The 16756-nt window shown below is 36.0% G+C and overlaps 1 protein-coding gene across 6 annotated transcripts in view; it reads right to left on the bottom strand.

The window, feature by feature from the left end:
* Positions 1–16756, bottom strand: part of MAN2A1 (mannosidase alpha class 2A member 1) — a 130908-nt gene that overhangs the window by 29086 nt on the left and 85066 nt on the right. For all 6 annotated transcript variants that reach the window (XM_026062084.1, XM_026062087.1, XM_026062089.1 and 3 more), the window contains 5 exons: positions 13220–13385; positions 11672–11908; positions 11435–11557; positions 4183–4297; positions 715–848 (listed from right to left, as the gene is read on the bottom strand). In XM_026062084.1, coding sequence (XP_025917869.1) covers positions 715–848; positions 4183–4297; positions 11435–11557; positions 11672–11908; positions 13220–13385 — 775 coding nt within the window. The remainder of the gene's footprint in view (positions 1–714; positions 849–4182; positions 4298–11434; positions 11558–11671; positions 11909–13219; positions 13386–16756) is intronic.

Here is a 16756-nt window from a genome sequence, read left to right as displayed (position 1 = left end):
TAGGAAAGRAATTCCTTGGTTTATAATGGGAACTTTAAATTAATATGCTGGTGGAATTCTTGAACAATACATGACAAATGAATAATAGTATTAAAATTATTTTCATGTTTAAATATTCACTTTATTGTCTTTAGCAAAACAAAGTACTATGTGAAGAAAACTGACAAAAATGTAATCTCTTACTCAAGAGGTATTGTTTTAATGTATTTGCAATATTATTTGTAGCAACAGTAAGAAAAAAATTATTCTTACTTTTGYCCATGGCTGCAGATCCAACAAAGTTAAGAAAAACAGTTGTAACTCTATTTCATCATATGCATTATAAATAGAGTAACTTACTACACTCCAAAAAATTTACATCATTTTCTTATTTCTATCAGAGCAGCAAGTAGATGTCTTCTAGGTCTAAGTTGTTAGTTGTTTGGTATTATAAACATGACTAAAGTTAGACTACTAGGGCTCAAACCAAACAGACAAGACAAAGGGGAAAAAAGGCATGCAGGTGTACAASCAACTGCATGATAGCTTGTAATAGCTTGCTGTATTGCAATTCTTGTGTTAAAAGGGATACAGAGGAATGTTTAACAAACTTTGTAGATCCCTTAGAAGATGAAGAAGAAAAAACACAAAATCCTTACAATTAGAAGTATTAAGGCAGTTGAAAACTGATACCCTAGGCCATTATAATTAATAGAACTGATAATTAATAGTTACCTGATATCCATTAAGATCAGTATAGAATCTATTTTGACTGTTTATGTCAGATGAAATTCTCATTGCAAGCTCACGATTATATTCACCTCTAATATCCACAACATTGGAAACCTCAAGAGACTGGCTTTCCAAACCTATAGAAAAAGCAGCATTTAAAAATCTCTCAATTTTTAAAAACCATCATCACATATATAAGAACAATGGTATTCCCAGCATACAGTGATCTAGTTTTCCCCTGCTAGTTTTCCTTTTCTGTTATATCTACCCAGATATTTGAAGCTAGTGCAGTTAGGTACTATATGATATAGCAGTGCTTCTAATTCAGTACTCATTGGACAGTCACTGTGAAACCTTCACTGAAGTAGACCAGAAACAGAATTATAATAATTCAAAATATTCATGACAAGAACCAATGTGGATTCCTATAAATCAGTAGGAAAGACTACAACACTTTTAAGTGCTGTCCTTCGCAATAGCTAATACCCTGGAACAGGCTCTGGCATTCACTGCTCCCCTTATGCTGCTTTTTCTGTTCACAAGCAACGGTAAGGTTACCGGCCTCAGACACAGCAACTGTTCCTACTAAGCAGCAAACTGATAAGCTGTTATAACTGAAACAGAGAGAATCTTCCTTAAGGACACTGAATTAAGAAACTACACACTGATATGAGCACAGCCAGGAAATAATTCTTAGTTAACAGGGAACAGATGCCCATTTTCATTAAAAAAAAAAAAAAAAAAGTATCTGAAGATGAAGGCAGATGCTCCATGAGATTTTTCAACAGTGCTTCCTGTTGAAAATCGAATACCTTTAATAATGTGGCCCTTTCAGATATTCTGAGACATAGCTTGAAATGGAATTAAACTGTCATTCAGTATGATCACCTTTATGCTTTCTGTAGTCTAATGGGACTAATGATTGTCAAAAAAAAGTGCCAAATAGAACAAAGAAATGAAATTTCTCTTTGTAATAATGCAGTTATACTATGCTTGTCTGACAGACTGCAAACATAGGATGGTAGAAGTTGACTGATTGCGAGAGACTTATCAACTGTCTTAGTCCTTTAAAATTTAAAGACAGTTTTTAAAGTGTTAGATATCAAGGACTTAACTTTTACAACAGCTCAGTATATCTCAGCACACAAGACCCAAAGACATGCTCATGACAATTGAGTCTCCTGAACACTGGAATCTTACCCACATGGGCAGAAAATCTTCATGTAAAATTCTGAGATGCCTAAGCACACACAGACAGACGACCTCGTGTTTGTCCTTCTTTCCTCAAGCCTCACAAGTTTTTTTTGGTTTTCTAGGATTGTTACTAGTCCATTTTTTTTCTTCTCTTATATTAAATTACCTCTTTAAATAATTGCATTTAAAAAAGCTAGCACTGAGAATGGGATAAGGCTGAACATTTCATTTCTACAGGGTTTTTTGGTCAAAAACATACCAACTTCTGTAGAATTTACCTTTAATGAAATTTTAACTCATGACACTACCATGAGAACAGTCACACCYTCCTCCTAATCAAGAATGTTATTAATACAAACTTCTGAAAACCACATTCCCAAACTGCACCTGTACTCTGCAAGTGCCTAATGCAACCCATGAACTCCCACACAGTGCATGCCCTCACTAATATATAAAATAGTTATTGATTTATAATATCTAATATGATATATTAATGCAGCTATTTTTACTACAATGATCTGAAATATTTGCAAAATTTGTAAATTGTGAAAATTCATATTTTACTTCTGTTTATTCCCTGAATCTACCTGACATTGTCCAGCTTAAACTTCGGTAGTTAATACTTCCTGATCACAGAATATCCTTTTAGTTGTGCTTTTTGCATAGAAACTAACACAATGGGAACCTATAATCCCGATTAGAACTCTTAGGTGTTATTATGATAGTTAATTTGCTTTTGTTGCACATATTGCATCAACTACATACATAAGCTTGTTGATTTTAATTTAAGCTTTCTTCTGGTATCATAGAGGTTTTCTAGAAACACTGAAAACACTAAGGAAAAAAAGCATAATTTGCTGATGCAGCGAATTTTTATATTACCTTTATTTCTGTTGTTGAGCCAATTTTCTATTTTTTTTAAATTTACTCATTGTCATGATAGTTTACTTTAACACCTAAAAATTTGCCTGCTGTAAAGATTTCTAAGTATTTAACACTACTTTTTCATATAAATATCATAGATTTGTGTGTGTATATATATACACACAGTGTGTATGTGTATATATACACATACGTGTGTATGTGTGCATATGTGTATATATATATGTGTGTGTATATATATATATATATACATACGCACACACATACATACACACACACCCCGTTTTCAAATTTTGTTAGGCAGTTTGACAGCATGTTGCAATAGCTTTCTTAAGATGACCTTTACTTTGTCAAATTCGAAACCACTCTGAACCTTTAAACAAGGGAACGCTAAAAGTGTTTGCCTGCTGCTTCAGTTTTTATGCTGCTTTTTGCTATGTAAAATGCAGACAGGTTTGTGATTTTACCATCTGAAGCCCTGAATGAAAAGGATGTCAAGCTCTGTAGTTGTTTCCTCACCTTTTTAAAAATATGAATTTCACCTGCAGCATTACTAGCATGTTAAAATGTTAACATTTACTAATGACTATTATATTACTAATATATGACTATTATATCTAAATGAAAATTATTCAGTATCAGAAGATTATGTCATCTTTTCCAGATCCAGTCTGTAAAAGGTGGATCTATCTGCTCAACTCTATATGTTCTTAGTTATAGATTTTCCAACTATTTTAAAGCAGGACAATTAAAACACAGGAGTATATTGAGCAAGGATACAATGATCCAGTTTACAATCTTAAAATGACCAAGGCATGGGTTACTCTCAGCTCTTCTCTACTGCATGATTTGAGTCAACACAAAAATAAAATGATTAAATTTAATGAAACATTGAAAGCCTCTGATAAAAAGATTTCTAGAAATTATGCCGCTGTCACCGACAGATGCCAATAAAAGCACAGAAAGAGTTAAATTTCACTTAGTGGTCAATTACTGAAAAGAATCATCAAGGCACAGGACTCCCTGCTCCKACAGGCTAACCAAAAGCAACAGAAGTCTGAAGCCGAGAGTGGGAAAAGCAGTGTTTTGCCAAAACTGTAAAAACCCAGTAAAGTTTGGGGAACCTCCTGCAGATAATTTATACTGTAAGATTTCCCAATGCTGAGAGATTCCTCCAACAAAACTGCTGAGTTTAAGTTTGCCCTTAGCTTAGTGATTGGCTAAGTGAGGCTCAGAAAGGGATCATATTGTCTTTAGACCCTGTGAAGAGTTAAACCTGAAGTATGCTCTACTATTTTAGAAGTGCATCTAAACATTAGAAGTACAGGTAGGGTTCAAGACTGTAGTGATGGAAAATAAACAGTGAGAATTTAGTGACAGTTTCACAATTCTTACCCTGGACTTTATAGAGTCGCATGGTATGAGTCACATGAGGGAAAAAACATACAACTTCTGAGAAAATCCTTCCATGAGTGACTCTTATGGTAGGTGGATCTGTAAAAATATAAGGCTACAAAAAGAAAACAAAGTTAGAACAAGTATTTTAAAACTCTGCTTAACAGTAGTCTCAAATGAAAGTATTTAATAAATGTTAAATAGTCATTTTAGGTTTTTTTAAACATATATAACAGAATATCTATTCTACTATATCTAAGTCTAGCATAAAAAACAGGAATTCAATAATTATTACTCCTAATCTGAAGTTCAACAAGTTTTCTTAAAAGCCTCACCTTTTCTTTAGCTAAAATTAGCATAACCATCATTACATATCTCACAGATATTTTATGAGGATTAATGGATACAAGACCTACAGACACACACTGTAATGTATTATTATTGCAAACATCTGAAGTCAGCTTCTGAGAGCATAATTATACTTGCTAACCAGTAATCAAATACTGTAGTTTCATAATATGTGACAGATGGTTTAACTGTCTGCTTTATTTGTTAACAGTTTACTGTATCAGTGGTGAATATTGTATGAGGAAAGCTGCCTCTGTACTGTCTTGTGGATCAGTTTGCATACCCTTTGGAAAGTAAAAGAAAGGGGAAACCTTCTTCAGCAAAAGCAACTTCAGTTGGAGGGCCCTCTGGAATGCAGGGCAGAGCGGGGAACAGGTAAGAAACCACAAGTGGGAGACTGACTCCTTACCAATGTCTCTCAAAGGCCTGTCTAAAGCAGAAAAGTCTATCTACAGTCAAACCTAAGAGATGAAGAAAATGGTTTCCATAGGCATACACATAGTTGAGTTTCAGCTGAGCAAATTCTGATTTTTTAAAACAGCCAATCCCAAACTGAACTGTATGCACTATGTAGAAATACACAGATGAACACAAATATGAAAATGGGCTAAATATTAAGTGTATACACAGCAAAACAAAACAAAAAACACCCCAAATCAAAAAAAAACATGCAGAACTACTGCATGGCAACAGTATTAAATTAAGACTTCATTAAAGAAAAACAAATATGAACAAAACTACTTGAAAACTTGTTATTTAGAGGGATCTAAGGAGAAAGTTCTTAGAAGGGGCTGCCCTTTTTCTATATGCAGCACAGTCATAAGAAGGACAGACAGAGCTTGCCCTTCCTCCTCACTAGCGAATAGCTGGTCCATTCTAGCTCTGGGAGCTATCCAGGACCAAAGCAGTGAAATGGAGAGATACTTGATGAGTGAGACGAATGCAAAAGCCTGAGCGCCTAACTACAAAAGCCAAAATTATCTTTTTTTTTTTTTTTTTTTTTTTAAGTCAGAAACAGCTGGAGGAACTCTGTGCCTCCTCACTTGTTACTATAAAACATGATGGTGATATTGACAACAACCATCAAAATATGCTGTCCCAATACAAGTAGAAAGCCAAAACAGACACGTTTAGCAAAATGTGCTTGCAAAAACAGGTTTCCTGCTGCTCAGAGAAAAAAAAACACTTTCTCCCCTAAAATGAATGAACAGTGATAGAACTATTTTCAAGACTGACTAGGCAAAGCTTTGGTCCGAATTCAGTGTGGACCCTGCTTTGAGTAGGAGGTTCCCCAAGAGAGTGGGTCTCTTCCAGTGTGAAGGATTCTATGATTACTCGGATCTTGAATTCAGAATAAAAATATCTGGATCTCAAATCCAGTGATAAGTCTCAAGGTTTCATTTCTTAAATARTTAAAAAGAATAGTTGTGAAATCTGACCCCCTCAGCTCCACTGGAATCAGTTTTATTGTACCAAGATTCAGTAGCCTGTCATAGCAGGTTTTGTTAAGACTAGAAAGCAGTATTTTCAGAAATTGGATAATAGAATTATGGGTCATAGGCTCCAGAATCTGTTTTTCAGTAGTCACTAACATTTAAGAAAAATAAGACCATCTGTCCTTGGAAAGGGGGGGGGGGGAGGAGGAAGAGGAGGAAGTCAAGCTAGAAATATTAAGGGAGATTACTGGGAGCAAAATAGTATTCCATAGCTCCCTAGGGTATCTTAAAACACTTGACTTGGCATCAAATGGGGTGCCGAGGCACCAAGAGGCAGAAATGATTAGAGAGTTGCCCACACTTAAAGGTTTACTGACTTGCATAGAAGCTGGCATGGCGTATTGCAGCCTGAAGGCACGAAGTATGGCCAATAAGAAGCCCTGCAGTCAGCTGAAGCACTACTAACCATCTTAGTGTGGCCTAGAAATTTTTGGCAGTGCTTTGGCACTGTTGGGGTGGAGCCCAAAAAAACTCCTATGTCTAAAGGAGAGTATTCCAACAGACTGAGTTGCTCTTGAGATGTTTGTGGTTTATACAAAGAACTCAAGACATTCTTCAAGATAACTTGCCTCTCAGAATTTGGCAGAGTTTGAGATTAGGCTAGGGTTTGGGAAAGATCAAATACCATGGTCTCTAGAGAGCTGTGTTTTGAGAACTACACAGCAGAAGAGAGACAGTAGTCACTCTAACACATTTGTCTCCAGAAGCAAATGTGGGGCAGATCTTTAGATGGCAGATGTGATGCTTGATGGAAATAGATAGCACCAAGGAAATAAGAGCCACTTCAAAGACAGCTGATTCCTGAGTATTGTGAACACCCTCCAGGGAATGGTGTCTGCATGTTTGTCTTCTCCTTTTATCAGGAATGCAAAACTAGAAGGACCACCAAAAGAAAGGAACTTATGCTTGAATGAGGATCTTCTGTCTTTCTGAAGCAAAAGATTTGAAGACTGATACAGTGGGATACCCTGAATGTGTAGTCTCAATCATTTTGGACAGTGGAACATCCCAGTCTTGCCAATAAAAATGGAGAAAGATATCATTATCTTTTTTTTGGGTTGAAGGCCAAGCAGTCAGATAACTTAGATACATGTTCTTCTCCTGACCAGGAGAGGCAACAGGTATGTCTGTTAGATTCAAAATACAGGGTCTGTCATTAAAAATGTTTCTTAAAGATGGGAGCAGCAGCTGCAGCTATACAGGTCAGAGATCATATTCAGCAAAGGAAGTCCAACCATGGAGACCAAGTGTGACCAAGGGCCTGGAGAAAATCACTAGCACAAGATGTCCTGAAGGATGAAAAGAAATCTCTATTAATACTACTAATAAATAAGTACCCACAGTAATTAGTATATAAATGCATGCATGCATAAACACTGCCACCTGAAAGAGAACCACAATTTCCCAGTGTGGGTCTAATGAAAAAAGTTAATTTAGATTCTGAAAAACTGTTTTGTAAAGCAAGAGAATGAACCAGTACCTTGATCCCACAGACAAGTAGCATCTGACTCTTTGTAAATAACTGCTTTGTCCTATCCCCTATTGATACAGAACATGGCTAATAAGTAGGTCTTCACATGCTGAATTGTCTTAAATAGACAGAAGAAAATACAGACATTGAACTGTTTTGAAATCTAACCTGCTTATGGACTACTGAAGTCCTTCCCCAGATCTAACAGATTTACAGAGTTGGTCCTCTTTCACAAAAACACAGGAGATCCAAACAGGTTTTCCATCAYAGTCAGGATGCATTGATTTATATTTGTTGTGAGAAACAATAAGAAGGTCCACATCATCTAGTCAGTTAAGCAGCACTGATGGTTTCCAAATTAAAATACTGCCCAAGTTTTCCCTTGTGCCTTCCTTCTACTCCAGAAGTAGAAAATGCAAAGACATGGGAAAAGCACAGGCATCTCTCTAGAGCTGCAGCACACAGCCTCTGCTCTGTGTCACTGTCCTGAATTTTGCACTGCGTTCCTGACCTGAAGCTGCCACCAAACAACTTCCACACTTCACAGAGGTAGCAGGGACAGGGTCATCCATGGTCTGAACCCTATGCCACAACCCCAGAAACAGTAGCACTGTCCTCGCTGGGGGCTGTCTAGCTCCACCACAACAAAGTTGGCCACAGTGTTGCAGCCCTAAGTCCACCTGATACCCGCAAATGGGATTGGTTCACTAGGAACATTCACTTTCTCACCAACCACTTTCCTCATTGCTGTGTCTGTTCTCCAAGTTAATGGCTTAATCAGAGGTCACGTTGCTTAAGGAAGACTGACAGTAATACAAGCAAGTCACCCGGCAGAGCCACAAAGGCCAGATGTACCCACTGGCTGCCACGGAAAAGCCTTGTTGAACCATGAGTACATCACTGCACCCGCCTCTATATTTCTTTGGCAATACTAACCAGGCATGATGGAATACCTTTTTCAAAGCTGACAGTATGAAGAGAGGCTGTTGCAAGTTGCTATAGGTATAAGCACTGAGTGACTGAAATCCTACGTTTACTAATGCATAAGCAAATGGATATTTGAAAGGAGCCATTGTGGATTTCCTAAAGCAGACGAGCAAGGAAAATTAGGCCAAAATACCAAGTAAATTCTCTCTCTCTCTCTCTCTCTCTCTCTCTATATATATATATAAAAACATGCCTTTGAGTAAAAAAAATCACTAGGATATAAACTGAAAATCTCAAAGTGCTCATTTAGTCTAAGGCAGTACACAATGGCACACAAGAAAGAGGTGCTCTCTCCAGCTACTTTGGGGCTCAGCCTTTCATAAGCAGATCCACAAGCTGGAGACAGTAACACTGAATGAAAGTTTCAAAGCTTCAAATAATATAAGAGAAACGCTGAAAGAAGACTTTAGTTTTCTTTGCAAAGCTCCATTCTACTAGGGTTCACTAAAGAATGGGACCACTTTTCTGATACCGATAACAAATTCTTGGAGCAAATACACATTGCATACAGCCTTGACTGACCAAAGTTCTCTTTCCAGAGCAGTGACAAACAATGTTATTGGTATTGGTATTATTGTCCCTTCTATTTTAACACTATGTAAATCAGTGTCATTAACCCAGGTCACTGCTGCTGCCAAATTGGGTGCTGGTACCAGCAGTTTACCACTTCCTAGCTAGAATGCATCTCTTGCAGTACTGCAGGCTAACTTTAGATCAGCCTTAAAAATAATTAATCCAAAGGATCTCTTGGAAGATTCAGATCTGTGTACATTCTAGTATATGGATCATCATCCGCACAACACCTGACATCAATAACAGTCTACTGATGACTGAACTGCACTATACGTATCAAATTTTCTAAAATGACATGGTTTTAAGTGATGGTCTCCAAACCTAACAAGTTACAGCATGAAATTTCCAAAAACTGGCACAAGACCCTAAGAGCAGAAAGGCTACATAAATACTATAGTAAAACAGATTATACTAGATGAAGAATAACGATTCCCAAGTACTATAGAACCGAAAAGAGAGGAACCAAAAGACTATCAGGTGACAAAATAACTGGGTAACAAGGGCAAAGAAAACATGCAACTTCATTGATACCAGAGGAAAATGGCCTAACAAACATAATTCTTTGCAAGTTTGGCAGAGATACAAGGGGTGATGGAGGATAAGGGAAAAAAGGGGGTGGGAGGGAAAGGGGGGGGACGACCCCTGCCTGCACTCTATCATACTGCCATTTCCTGTAAGGACTTGGAAAGCATAGACAACCCATCTCACACAGAGAACCCTGAACAGAAACAGATGGCTTTTTTTTTTCTTCTAAAGACAGAAATCATTAGTTGAAAGTGTTTTAAAACTACTATAGAATTACATTGCTATTCCCAGTGGGACACTAATTCACGCTATTAAAATGCAAGCCAAACAAGCCTTAGTAAATTAATGAGGCAGAATTTTTAGAAGTATTGTGATTTAATTCTTATTGCATAAAGTCACAAAATCTGAACATACTGCCCTTAAAAGCTTAATATTAACTAAAAACATACTTGTAATTTCACCATATTGTGTTCATTTTTAAAAGTTCAATATGCATCTTACTTTCAACTATGCCTGTAGTTATGTGATACACTTTTTTCTTTAAACCAAAAGCATTTTTCTATATAGATTTCTCCAGATTATTTTTGTAAAACAAATAATTAAGAAGCCTAATGAAAACTATTAGATTTACTGATTTTTGCTTTTCTAACTAGAAGACCAAATAGTATCTAAAACAAAACCAATAAAGTTTGAACATGTTGCTGAGGAAAGGTGGTAGGGGAGAGGGGGAGGAGGAGGGAGATACTGTCCAGATATTTACAGATCAAATACAACCCTGACATTTAAAAATTATGAATAAGCGAGCCCTGGTGAACATAACTGTTGCAAAAATATTAATTATGGGCTAAATACAAAAAACGGTTTAAAACATGGTTTAAAACTGCCAACTGACAGATCTCAAAAAGCATGCTTCTAGGAGAGACTACTAAAAGGAAAGGAAACACTTCTGTCCACTTCTAGACTGATTTACACATGTAACTAAGTAATGTAAAGTAGAATGGTTGCACTTGCTTATTTCCTGGAGTAGCCATAAAGAACTCTCTTTGCCGTATATAGGCAACTTAAGTTCTCCCAGGAGAAAACGGACAGAAGAAATACGCTAAGTACCAGCTAACTTCTTAAAACTGTTTATTATTCCATCATTCCCTTCCCAAAATATCAGCTTTTTGGTTCCAAAATGGTAGAGTAGATTCTTCTTCGTAATAAAAGCAAGATAAGAACTCTGTTATTGCTGAATTTCCAATTTGAAAATTAATTTGAGTATGCTGTTTCCCTCCAATAATTACTCTGCTACAAATACTGACCACACTAGCGAATTAAATCAGAAACAATTGCTTGGTACTTAGGCATACAGTCATCAGCTGGGACCCAGTATCTTAACTACCGTATTAAACAACATGTGGTAATTCCAGCTAAGAAGTACTACACCCTGAAGTTGGAAACACTTCATTCACAATAAAGAGCTCTTAAGAATCAGAAAAATGAAGGGAAATAGAAATGTATATGTATCTCCTGGACATTTTTACCATATGAAGTGAAAGTGGACTTGTTTTAATGATAGCAAATGGTCCCATCTCGTTGTATTTCTTGCAAGGGTAGCATCTTACTTAAATTCTTTAGTGAATCATTAATATTCTTTATACACTTGCACTTTCAAATTAATACTGTATTTTTATCCAAATCTAGGGTTATGAAATATGAAGTTCTGCCAATCATTTCAATAACTGACATCATTATTTCCAGCCACACAGCTGTATTTCAGTGTTGGGGAAAACTAGTTCTTCCAAGCTGTATTTGCAGAGTGCTTCAAGATATTTCAAGATTAGAATCTCTGTGCAAACAGAAGATGTACCTTGGCGTCTCCATCAGGCAAAAAGAGATAAGCGCCACTCTTATCCCGGTTACTTGTAGTTCCATACCATGCAAACTCCACCTTCATTTGACGGTTTTTACTATCTTCTTTTGTATTTATTTTCTAAGGACAGAGAATCACATTTGAAATGGCTCACTACACTTAGGTTTCCATGAACAAGAACAAAAGTTCCTGAGAAAGTAAAATGGAAGTGTTTCAAGCTATAAGGCAACATACCTCCAGTAGTCCAGACATTCCAGAGAACCACAGTTTCATATAGGAGTTCTCTAAAATTATATTATCCACAGAATTCTGCATCTCTTTTATCTTGAAAATCCTGTCTGGCTTCACCTGCATATTATTCCTTCCACTCATATATATAGTATAATCAGCTAAATCTGTTTCTGAACTCTGAACCTCCAAAAGCTGGTAAACTCCAAGCCCCAAAGGTGGTAGATGTGCCAAGAAAGAGATCTGTTGGGGATAAAGAAGCAGCCTTTATTAAAAAATTGAAAAATCAACTTGTTGCACCAGATTCATGCTCAATGCAACTCCTTTTGCTTCCACGATTATAGAACAGCTGAATTTTTCCCATTTTCCATAAACAAACAAATACAAAATCATAAATGACATTCCAAAAKTAATAGCTGAAGCATGTGAAGAAAAATTAACAAACAAAAATGTTTCTGTTACTAATTTGATTAGAATCATGATCACTGTTATATTAATGCAGTAACAGTTTTCAGTCTTCTTAAAAAGGAATGTTACCTGCAGTTTGTGATTGTAAACACATTTGCTATGCCTTAAACATGTGTGTGTAGCATGTGAGGAACCTTACAGACCACTTAAAATCCACAAATTTAAAACATGAATATATAAGGAAATTGTCTCACTTCCAGTTTCTGCTTATTTAGGAGCTATAAAACAATCTGCACAGAAGAGTAATATAGAAGGGAGATTTCCAAGGGAATCTGTTTAGAATTGGAGTTAGATATGTAATTTTCTTTCTCCTTTTTCTACAGCCTCTGCAATTCTCACACAATGTTAATTATCAATAATTACCCTTTTGGAGGAAGGCTGAGAAACACTAATTGAATAACCTTTACAGGCATATGATCCTGAAACAAACTCAACTTGGCTCACAAGTCAAAAAGAATATGACTAAGAGTATAAGGCCAGAGAGAAAGAAGAGAGATCCTTGCAGTATTTTTATAAATCTAAGAATTAAAAAAAAACAAACTAAATATCCCCCACCACTTAAAAAAAAAAAAAAAAAAAAAAAAAAAAAAAAAAAACCTGATGCATGATAATTGGGGACAATCTTATATGATGAGCTGTAATTCAAAAATTCTCAGAAACATTGTTTAGAATCAGAAATAAGAGGTGGAATCAAAGCCATCTGTTGAGCTTAAGTACAGAGGAATGGAGATTACAACCCAGCCTCCCTATTTGGAAGACAAAAATTCAGAACCTAACTGCTTAAGCCATCATATCTAAAGACTTAAGAAGTCTTCCAGCCAGAGTGCTTGAGCACATATAAACTGTGTTGTGATTGTGCATATAGATAACCACTTGAAGGAAAAGGCAGTTTTAGAACTGCAGTTTTAGGAAGAAAAGACATTCAACATTTTATTCTCATGCAGCTATAACTGACCCTTTCACCATAATGCACCATATTATGGAAATTCAGTAACTAATCACTTTATGTTTCATTTTGTTCTAATGTGAAGCTACAGTACCTCTCAAATAAAAACATTTTATTGCTTTTTACTTAAAGTAGCATACCTGATATGCTTCATGTGATACTGTAGTTGCTCCATCCCAAACAGCACTAATCTGGACAGTAACAGGTTTTCCCAAAGGAGATAATAATTTAACTCTGGGTGAATTCACATTGACTGAAACCACTGAAAATCGCTCTTGTTCCACAGGATTATATATCAGAAGGTACCTGCAAGAATATATTTGCCAAATTATCTTTGTGAGACAAGCTTCTTCAGGTTTAATATTGTTGCACATAAATTATACAAACAAAGCATTAAAACCAAGCTAAAACAACAGGTACATATCACAACAAATAAGTAGGCAAAACATAACCAGGAAACAATGGATATTTAACATCAATTCTTGGCAGGTCTTTTCTTATGCTGTTATTTCTCAAATGCTTCAAACAAAAGGAATTTTGAAAATACCATACAATAAAAATAAATCAATTTCACATCTTAACTACTAAAGAATTGCCATTTATAGTTAMAAGCACAAATCAGATATTCAGATTAATCTAAATGGGTTCTTCAGGATAAATTATTAAATCCTTATCCACAATTGTTTTCCCTTCATTTAAAACATAATTTAGAAACAATGAAGTAATGAACAAAACTTTGTGTACGTACATATATTTGATGTACATTCTTTGAAGGAACTAGTTTCTCTCTGCTATAAGGGAAAGTCCAAAATTATTTAAGTACAAAATTTTATCAAAATTCCCTATGGCATCTGTCACATATACACTGAAATCTATTTAATTGGATGCATATGGAATAGCTAATTTTTATATCATCTTATGCTTATTCTTCCATTTTGGCACAATTAGGTCATTAGCCAAAGGAATTGGTCTTGAAACTGAAAAAAGCAGCTTTATTAGCCTATATATGTCTTAGAATTTTGTTTACTGTTAGGTATAGAAAAAGAAAATGGTATCAAAACATTCGTGCCTCATGCATCTCTAGGACTACTATTCTATTTCCTTTCTCCTTTTCATTTCCAAGGTCAAAGAATGCACTATGTACAACTGCTTCCTGAACTTTGTCATTTCATCCTTTAAAATAAATACATACTTACGCTCCTTTCACAATGAAAAATGCTCTTGCCAAAATTTCTAATGACTTCTTAAATTCACAGCAGAACCAATAATCTACCTTCAACTTCCTTGACCCTTCCCATTGTAGGACACAATTTATCTCTTCACAAAATCCTGTCTTTCATCAGTTCCCGTAACATCCACCTATTACTTATCAAATCACTCCTTCAGCATTTCTTCTAGTAGATTCTCCTCATTCTCTGCCCTGTTTTCTATGAAGACGCCTCGGGCTTTTGTTAGTGGTTTTCTTTCTCTTCCTTCCACATTTTAACCTTCAAATTCAATTACCACCTTCATAGATCACACTACTTATCTAGAACTGTCTCTTTCTATCCAAACTAGAAATCTCTTTCTGTCACTCAGGTCTTCATCTTGAATGTCACCTCTAACTTGAACCTCTTCCAGAATCTCACATCCTGACTCTAAGTCTTCCAGATTCATCATTAGTTAGCCTGGCACTGGGGTATAACGTTATGGCCCAGCTAACAAATCACCTATGTAGTTAAACACTTTGACCTTTTATTTTCTCTTTTCTTCCACTAGCTCTCAATGCACGCAAGAGGCCTTTCTCTAAGCAAGCACCAGAGGAGAATGAGCTCTCCTGGCACCTGTGATCTACCTTTAAGATGAAGTCTGGTTGGCTGTAGAGAAAGAAGTGCTGAGATTCTGCTTTGGACATAATGAAAGTTTCAGGGCTGAGAGGCAGGAGCAAAATGCTCATAGCTAATAAGGAAGAACAAATTAAATTTCTTTTTCTGAGAGATACAACTTCAACACAATTTCAGTGCAAGGTCAGACTGATAACTTCATGCACCACTCAGCTATGAATGCAATACAAACACACCAAGGATAACATCTTTCCTTTCTCTCCATTCAGCTGAAAAAATCTCAGCTACTCTTCTTTCATCCTGCACTTTTTTCTGTACAACATTCCTCTAGCTTTAGCAAATGTAGTTTTGCTCTACTGATACCCAGAATCCTTACCAACACTGACCAGGCCACCATTTTCTCATTATACTTGCACTGGCTCACTCTTTTCTTCTGCATCAAACTTGAGTTGCTTATCTTCAACCTCATAGTCCTTCGCAGCCACCCTATTATCTCACAATCAGTAGGAAAGGTCAACTCCAACTTCTCAATAGTTGAATAAACTAAGATCAGAGGCTCTATTAGATTTTTCTAATAAAAATCTTCAGACTACCTGTCACAGCTTGAATGAGCTTTCCATAAAAATTATTTTCCTCCTTTAAATCCCTTCTTTAAAACATCCTGGGCTGAACTATTATGACTGTTATACATAACAACTATTTTCCTTGTATATCTGTGTACATCCAGCTGTTGTCAGTTATTTACTAGCACARCCAAAAGCACTTTGGGAGGCTCTCTTTTTAGCCAGTTTCACACTGAGGGCTTCTAGACTACTAGATAATATTATTAGTTAACAGTATTCTAGATTAGCTTTCAAAGTCTTTAACATATTTCGCAAGAGTTTGTGAGAGCCTCCCCAGACTTGTGTAAGTCATACTTACATTTCTGTTGTACTGTGAGCTTTTTCTTCTTCTTCTTTGGATAAAATGTTAAATTAAGTTTTAACATTTTTATAATTGTTGTGGAATTGAAACCAAACTAAAACAATACTGCTCTTAGTCCAAACCTTTAGGAAGTAGCAAGACTGAAAAATAACAGTAATGAAATATTTTTAAGAACTACTCATATACCTTGAAAAAGGAGAGGACTGTATCAGATACAATATTGTCCTATGAGATGATCAAACACAAAAGGTCAGATTAAATCATCATTCTCATTCATGAATATAACATTACAAAAATATGTTTTGTTTAGTTGTTCTATGCAGTAGAAATCCTCAATTCTTATGCCTCTGTGCGAAATACAAGGCCTATGGATACAGTTCATTTCTAGTAGTGATGTATGCCTTCATTAAAATCAAATTATCTGCCAAACAAAGAATATATTCACATGAACATATTTCCAGGAACTTTGTTCATCTTCTCATTGATATAAAATGCTTCACAACTTTAATTAGTGGTGTGACAAATCTACCCATAACAAAAATCCCAGACTTTAAAAACTGGCATATTATCAATATACATCACCAGACTATTTTTCTTTGATATTAGGCTAAAGCAAAGCTTTAGTTGTGTCAAGGTACATATGCTTTATACCTTCTTGTATTATAAGCGTATTATGCATGTTTATAGTAATATGGCAGTCAGATGAAGGTAGTTATGACAGGCCAGTTTTCTGACAGTAGAGACTTTAGAACTTCGTCTAGATGAATCACAGAATCACAGAACCACAGAATCGCTGAGGTTGGAAGGGACCTCTGGAGATCATCTAGTCCAACCCCCCTGCTCAAGCAGGGTCACCTAGAGCACATTGCACAGGACTGCATCCAGGTGGGTTTTGAATATCTCCAGAGAAGGAGACTCCACCACCTCTCG

The sequence above is a fragment of the Apteryx rowi genome, unplaced genomic scaffold (assembly GCF_003343035.1).
Source record: "Apteryx rowi isolate R43461 unplaced genomic scaffold, aptRow1 scaffold_19, whole genome shotgun sequence".
Classification (NCBI taxonomy): Eukaryota; Metazoa; Chordata; class Aves; order Apterygiformes; family Apterygidae; genus Apteryx; species Apteryx rowi.
The sequence above is the reverse complement of the archived record's forward strand: the minus strand, read 5'-3'. Positions and strand labels throughout refer to the sequence as shown.